This window comes from Neomonachus schauinslandi, chromosome 12 (assembly GCF_002201575.2).
Source record: "Neomonachus schauinslandi chromosome 12, ASM220157v2, whole genome shotgun sequence".
In the NCBI taxonomy this organism is placed as follows: Eukaryota; Metazoa; Chordata; class Mammalia; order Carnivora; family Phocidae; genus Neomonachus; species Neomonachus schauinslandi.
This window is the reverse complement of record NC_058414.1, coordinates 1,052,040-1,059,510: the sequence shown is the minus strand read 5'-3', so window position 1 is coordinate 1,059,510 and position 7,471 is coordinate 1,052,040. Positions and strand designations below refer to the sequence as shown.

At 60.8% G+C, this 7,471-nt stretch overlaps 1 protein-coding gene across 1 annotated transcript in view; it reads right to left on the bottom strand.

Moving 5' to 3' along the window:
• Window positions 1-7,471, bottom strand: part of ADCY1 (adenylate cyclase 1) — a 102,655-nt gene that overhangs the window by 38,699 nt on the left and 56,485 nt on the right. Inside the window, exon 11 of the mRNA XM_044920111.1 lies at window positions 239-328. Within this exon, the coding sequence (XP_044776046.1) occupies window positions 239-328 (90 nt within the window). The remainder of the gene's footprint in view (window positions 1-238; window positions 329-7,471) is intronic.

Sequence of the window (7,471 nt, the reverse complement as noted above, 5' to 3'; positions counted from 1 at the left end):
ACTCCCCATCCCACCTCCCCCCTGGTACTCCCCATCCCACCTCCCTCTTATCCTGCCACCACATCCCTCCTGTTACTCCTGCCCCAGTCTGTCCTGCCTCTCTGCCCCAGCTTCTATCATCTACACACTGTGAAGGGGCTGGGTGTCCCTTCCCCAGGAGACGGCATCCCCCTCGATCCCCCTCCACACCTCACTCCACTCCTCCACGCCAGACCCTGCTGCCTCTTAAGATGCTCACCACACATCCTTGGGCCACAGAGTAGATTAGGACCACTATGAAAATACACAAGATGGTGCGGATCTGGATCGTCAGGCAACCTGGAAAACACTGAACAGTACAACACGTTACTGTAAAAACGGGCGTTTATTAAGGATTGGTTCGCGTGCTCAGAAATGGGCACAAGGCCGCTGGGCCCCCACCCACGGCTCCCTTCCACACGCACTCCTTGCTGAGCTCAGGCTCCACCTCCCAAGTCAACAAACTGCCCAAATCAAAAGAAACAAAAACTAAGGTCTTTAAATTAAAAAGAACCACACCTGCCACCACGTACCCCTGCTGTGACCGAGGCACTAAAATGAACCGCATCCATGAATGTGACATCTTATCTCAGAAACAAGGATTTACGTTTATTTGTGTTTTCTCATGTGCTCCAAGTAAGTTTCGTCATTTTCTTCACGGAAGCTTTGCGTCATTTTTGTTATTAGAAACTTTACTGTAAATCTATTTAAGTACATTTTGTGAGATTCAACACGCAACTGACTTTATGGATAAAAGTGCCAAGTTCTTTTTAGACTCACGCTCGTGAAATTGGAAACAAAAGCTAAAGTAAAGACGGCAGGGACTCCGCACAGGATGCTGACGAGACCCCCAGGCAGCCAGGGTGCCCAGGCCGCCGTGGGACTACCCGCCGTCCTCCCCCGGGAAGTGAGGATCCTCGCTGTCCCCGGTCTGCAGGCGAGCAAACACGGCCCCGCCAGCCAGCCTCCCTCATTCCATGGAGCTCACGCAGTTGCAGCGACGGATCTGGGTCCCGTTCAGGATTCCTGAGCCCCAACACTGCTGCGTTGTGCAGACACGCTGGGCCCCCGAGATCTCAGAGAGAAGAGATCTGCGGCAGCACCAGCCCCGACTGCCTCACGGACCTGGTGCCCGCCGCCTCCCTCCCCGTCTAATCTCGTGTCAGCCCTGGGACAAGGCTGAGGATGTGGCCATGGGATTCTTGCCCCCCAGCCGACAAGGCACACACAGCTCACGCATTCACTCAGCAAACACTGGAGGGGCTCCTCCTGGCGGTGGACGTCAGGAGCCCCGTGGGGGCACTGCCCAGAGCCTGGCCCCCAGTGCCCTGGCAGAGGCAGAAACAGCACAGAGGTCCCTCGGGGAGGCGGTGAGTGGGTGGCCGCCAGCCGAGGCCCAGCAAGCCCTGCCCGGGGTGCACAGGGGCCGAAGTGGAAGGCGGCCTGGAGCCAGGTCTGCGGTGTGGGGGCAGGGCAGCTAGGCAAGGCTCAGGGGCACAGAATCGCGGGCAGCCTGCCAGGATGAACGCACCATTCCCATTTGTGTGGCAAATGGCCAAACGGTGGTGGGTTCCTGCAGGTTCCATACAAGCTGCCCACATGGATCCTCCGGGCCCGGTCCCTCCCTTTGAGCTCTACATACAGTGCACGCTAACTGCTCACGTGATGCTTTATTTACGGGTGGGAATCCACTGAGTCCCGGGCACTGACTCCTCCCCCCTCTTGCCACAGCCCAGGAGTCTCATCCAGGGATCTGATCTTTTCCTAAAACCCAGGCTTTGGGGCCACTGAGCCCAGCCGACCCCACAGGACCTGGCGCACTGCCCCACCAGGCTAGGAGGGCACGCTGGGAGCCGTGACGTGGGCCAGCAGGAATCAAGGGGTGCTGCGGCTTCGTGTGACCTCCTCACCCTTCTGGGCCCTGCTTCAGGGCTGCCGAACCCTGGCCGGCTGTGTGCTCAGCGCCAGGAGCCCCGCTGCATGAGCATGGGGACGTGGGACGTCGCCAGCTCACACTCACAGGACCCCGCTGGTTCCTGCTCACCCCACTAGACAGGCATCTCCCCTCCCCTCGGCCCACCCTGGGGGCTTCCAGTCCCATCAGAGGCAAGACCACAGCGGACACAGACTAACTCGTGAGCTCGCGGGTCGGGGGGAGCCCCTGGAGCGGAGCGACCAGCTGCCCCGATACGTGAACCACAGCTCAGGCTCTGGATGGGGTTCAGAGCAAAGCCCGGTCATTCTCTGGAGACACTCTGGTCCTGCTCCCGGGCCTCGGCCACGGGCCAGCAAGGTGCCAGGGGACTTGAGCCACCTCCTGAGCGGGGTGTTGTGCGACCCTCCAAGCCTGGAAGGTGGGTGTGCACGGACAGCAACCCCCCGTCATCGAGTGGGAGAGGCACATATGTGATCAGGCCCAGGCAGGCCCTGGGGGCACACACATTACACCAAGGAGAGACCCAGACACCACGGTCCCCACTCCTGTTACACCTGTGATCGTTCACGATCCGCTGATGGAGGAAGAGAAGACTCCACTAGCTTCCAGCAGGTTCTACACGACCTGAAGGCACCACCCAGAGTGGGCAGCTGCAGCTGCGATGACCCCCTCTGGCTTGTCCCCGAAGGACAGTGATGGTAAATCCTGCCAACGGGCAGAACGTCAGGCGGAGCACCTGCTGGGTGTTCTGCTTGGAAGGAGAAGGGGCCAGATGTGCCGTCATTCGCTGACTCGTGGGCGCTGGCCCGTGGTCCGGCTGGACGGTTAGGGACGCACAAGAAGCGTGACTGCAACAGTGACAAGGAAGTCACCGCTGGGGCACACGTCTGGGGGGGGGGCGGAAAACACGGTGTCCCATGTGAATGCTACCAGTGGGGGACCTCGGTGGACAAGGAGTGTAATAATCGGCGGGGGAGGCCTGTTCTGGGGACACCTGTCAGCCCCTCTCCCCAGCTGCCCCTGCCACCGCCCACAGACTCATGGACAAAGGGGCCATGCGGGCAGGGACGGAGGTGACGCTCAGCAGCAAGGACACCCACTCACCAAGGCCAACCTGACCACGGCCACCGATGCCGCCCAATCCCAGCAGAGACCAACAGGGAGTCCCCGACACGGCACCCTTCTCCTAACGGGACTCACAGGGAAGGGACTCTGGGAAGGAGCATCCATCCGGGCCCAGGTGACAGGCACAAAGCCACGCGGCCCCCCTGCTGGCCGGCCTCACCCCACGGCCCAGCCGCAGCAGACTCTCTAGCCTCCCTCCACTCTCACTGGGGGACATAGCAGGTGCATGCTGCTGGACCCCCCTGGTCTTACCACGACCCCCCCCGCCAAAGCACACGGCTCACGGACGGTGAAACGCCCTTCTGAAGACTCAGTTACGGTGCGGGCTGAGTGCCCGCTCTCGCAGAGCCGGGGTCACGTCCTCCTGGCCCCCATGGTGCGGTCCTGGCCTCGCGGCACACCGCGGGACCGTGGAGAACACCGCACCAATGGAAACAGCGCAGTGTTCCCACAGATTGTCCCATGGCCCTTAAAAATGATCGTTATAATATCAAGACACTCGGCACGTGATGTAACGAGCACTGGGTGACATGTGCAACTGATGATTCACTGAACTCTACCTCTGAAACTAATAATACACTATATGTTAATCAACTGAATTAAAACTAACTTAAAAAAATACATCAAAACTCTCTTACTGTTGTTTATAAAGCCAGAGATAAAAACCAGTGAGGCTGGTGTGCATCTGGTACGCTTGCGATAGGCACAAAATGGTCCCCACGGTCTCTCCCTCACTGCCTGGGCCCGGGGGAGCACGGTCCCTCGACCACGTGGCAGCCCACGGCGGAGGGTTGCAGCCGTGATCGGCCTCAGCAGTGGGCGGACTCTGTTACTCACCAAGGACAAGCAGGTGGACCCGGTCAACCACACCAGGTCTTAAAGCCAGCAGGTGGCAGAAGGGGGAACAGGCGGGCTGGGGGCACGGGAGGAACTCCACATGCTGGTGCTGGCCTGGGGAGACTGGAGAGGAGCCACCAGGAGCTGGGGTGACAGTGCCCCCACTGCCCAAGCCGGATCTCACCGACAGCCTGAAGGAGCCCCCACAAAGCCTGCGGGCACCTTCCCTTTGGCTGCGCACTGCCCAAAGCGGGGAGCCAGCTGGTCGTGCCTGCCCTCGGACCCCTGAGGCTGTCGGGCAGCAACAGGAAGAGGGGACGGATGCTGGAAGTGGGGAGCGCCCGATACCAGGCGGTGGGGGTGGGAGTCTGAGCACAGGATTCATAAGCCATGCCCGTCCCGCCCCTGCTTCATATTTGTCTCCTCTGCTCTCCTGCCCTGCAGATTCCAGACTCCCCCAGGGACGGAAACCCATCCAGCAAAGGAGGAAGACCAAACCCCGGGAAGGAAGCCCTTCCACATGGGGCAGTCGGATGTACAGTCTTCGTGCTGCTTCCATGGGGGGCTCTGACTGGCAGAAGCCAGGGTGCTGGGAGGGAAGCTTGTGGGTTCTTGGAGGGAGAAGCCAAAGAGGTCCCCTTCCCACTCGGGGAGTGGCGAATGGAGGTACAGCTGGCTGTCTGGGACCCCACAAGGAAGGCCAGCTTGGGCTCAGGCAGGCCCGAACGGGCAGGAGAGGGCCCAGAGAACAGGTCTCCGGTCTCGGCTGCCGATCGGAGTCACTGGAGAGCACGAGCCCTGGGTCATCCCACCCCACCCCATGGCTGTTTCTGAATAGGCGAGACAATCAGTTCCCTTTGGCATCCAAGACCAATACGCGAGCTGGCTCTTCTATGACCTGCAAATTCACGTTCCTTAAGGCCACCGTGCCCACACCCCAGGTGGGAGCCCTGACTGCCAGCCACAGGCTGCTGAGACCTTCCCTCCACGCGAATACCTGATCCTAGAAACGTATTTGCTCAAATGCAAAGGGTTGAAACACTTTTCTGAAAAGTGAACAATGCTGGCCATGAAGACTGACGTAGGGCGGAGCCTGCGTGCTGTGGGCCACACGTGGACGCCAAGGGGCCTGTCTTAGCTTTAAGGCCCGTGGCCTATTTATCCTGGCAGTTAATTTGCTTATATATCCACGGAGCAAAAACGAGCATGGAAAATTGTTGTAATCTGGGAAAAAACAGCGGATCTGCCCTGAACCCAGGCGAACCACCCCAGAGCATGAAACACAGTTATCAAACGTGGCCCAGCGGATTGTCGGGGGTTGCACACCCTCCGGGCACACCGTCCACACAAAAGGCATCCACGCTAAGTCCAGCCACGGCCACATGAGCACCTGCAAGCATGACAGATGCAGAACATCCCCAAGGCCCCAGTGGGCAATGCCACAGAGCACCACGGGACGTCTGCCTCTCCGTGGAGTGGGCCATGCCCAGGACACACCGGGAGGAGGCCATGTCCGTGTGCACCAACCTGGGCACGCTCTGCCAGGTGACCCGAGCCTGAGCCTCGCGGCCAAGGGTTTGCAAGACTGAGGCAGGTGTGGCAGCCGTGGCCTCCGCCACTCAGCTCGACGCAGCCTGCTTTCCCGGCGCCTGGGGGTTAAGGCCCAGGATGACGTGTCCGCCAGGGGCAGGGCTTGTGCAAGTCGGAGCAAGCATCGGGGTGAGAATCTCTGGGCTGTCATGGCATGGACAGAGCTGAAACCACCTGCCGGAGCCCCGATTACAGCTGCTGCTGGGCGAGGCTGTCCTCCTCTTGTGTCTGTCCCTTTAGCCCCCAGCTAGCCCTGGGGCGGGGAGCCCCCAACAGCAAAGCGTACCTGACCCTGAAGAGGCTGCCTGACAGTCCCTTCCTGCCCGGCCCAGCCAGCCTGGCCTCACCGCCCCTCGCGGCCCGCTGGTCCCGCTCAGCCCCCTCCTAGCTCTCGCCCCGCACCCTCAAGCCCACTCTCTTGCTGGCCCACAGCACTGCGGGCCCCTCCTCCCCTCCCGGCCTCCTGGCCCCCTCTTGGCCCCATTGACCCCGTCCCTTTGTTCTCTAGCGTCTCGCCTCGTGTGCCAGGCTCCCGCTATTGATGCTTATCAGCTCAATTCCCACCCCGTGTCACAGACGGGGACTCGGAGGCCCCAGGGCCAGCAGCCCCTAGCAATGGGGGAGCCAAGCGGGGGGATGAAGGTGCCGGGCGGCCACGGAGCTGGCCCAGCTGCCCGGATGCCCTGGCTGTGGCCGCCTGCCCTGTCCCAGCAGAAAGCACCTGCCCAGCTGACTCACGCTTTCCCACGAAGGCCTCGCTACCGCGGACCCGGGCTCACCCGCATGCACAGCCCTGCCCACCCGTACCTGTCCTCCATGGCAGATGTCGGCCTCCGGCGATGGCCCGGCCCCACCTGCCGGCCACCACCCCCTCCCCAGCCTGCTGCCACCACCTGTGCCCCACGGTCTCCGGGCCACACCCCGGGGTGGATGCTCAGAGCTTGCTCGGGGACACCGCCGGGCGCGTGAGACTGAACTCCACAGGGTTCGGGCTGAGACCACCTGCGCCAGGAGGAGCGTGTCCACCCCAGCTCCCGGCTCCCAGCTCCCCAGCGGGCTGTGGCAGGCTCTAGAAGCCGGCTCCACCTGGCACGTGCTCACCGAAAATTATGTGAATACACCGTCTTACTCAAAGAGGAAAATGGCAGTTTCCAGTCAAGTGTGACTCTACGAAGATCCAAAAACTGGAAGTATGGTTTAAACAAATAGCGTTTTTTCAATTAAAAAAAAAAAACAAGAAGTTACCTATGAATAACAACAAAGTTAAGCGAATAAAACCAAATTTAGTTTTTAAAAAAGTTGCGGCTTCCAACAATTATACAAAGACAACACCGGGTCTGCTGGATGTGGCGGTGGGGTCACACGGGGAAGTGGCGTGTGTGGAGACATGGACGGAGGCCATACAGGGCTGGGACCGAGGGCTCTCCCAGGAGCACAGCTGCCCGGTGCCATCCCACACCCCCCACCCCAAAGGTCACAACAGCAACGCCAACGGAGAACCCTCCACAGTGCAGCTGCCCTGTCCACCACGTGAGTGCACCACAGACCGCTGGTCCCCTGCCCTGAGGGACTCTGCGCTCAGGAGAAGGCGACACAGCGTGTGGGCCTCACTCCATCACTACAGACTGCCTGCCCTGTGTCCCCGTGTGCCCCCAGAACTCCGAGCAGGACCCGGCACACGACAGGGCTTCATGAGCTCCTGCTCTTCCAGAGAGCGAGGGTCTCCACCACCCCACCTGTGCTATCGAGAGGGCAGGCGGAGGCCATACGTGTACCTGTCCAGGTGATGCACAGGGACAGGACACAGGCATACACACAAGCTGTCCAGGGGACACACAGATACAAGACGCACATGACCCGTTCCAAACAACGTGTAAACACACGCGCACACACCTGGACCCAGGGGATGCGCAGGTAGGGGACACACACGCACGCGCACGCACCTGGACCCGGGGGATGCGCAGG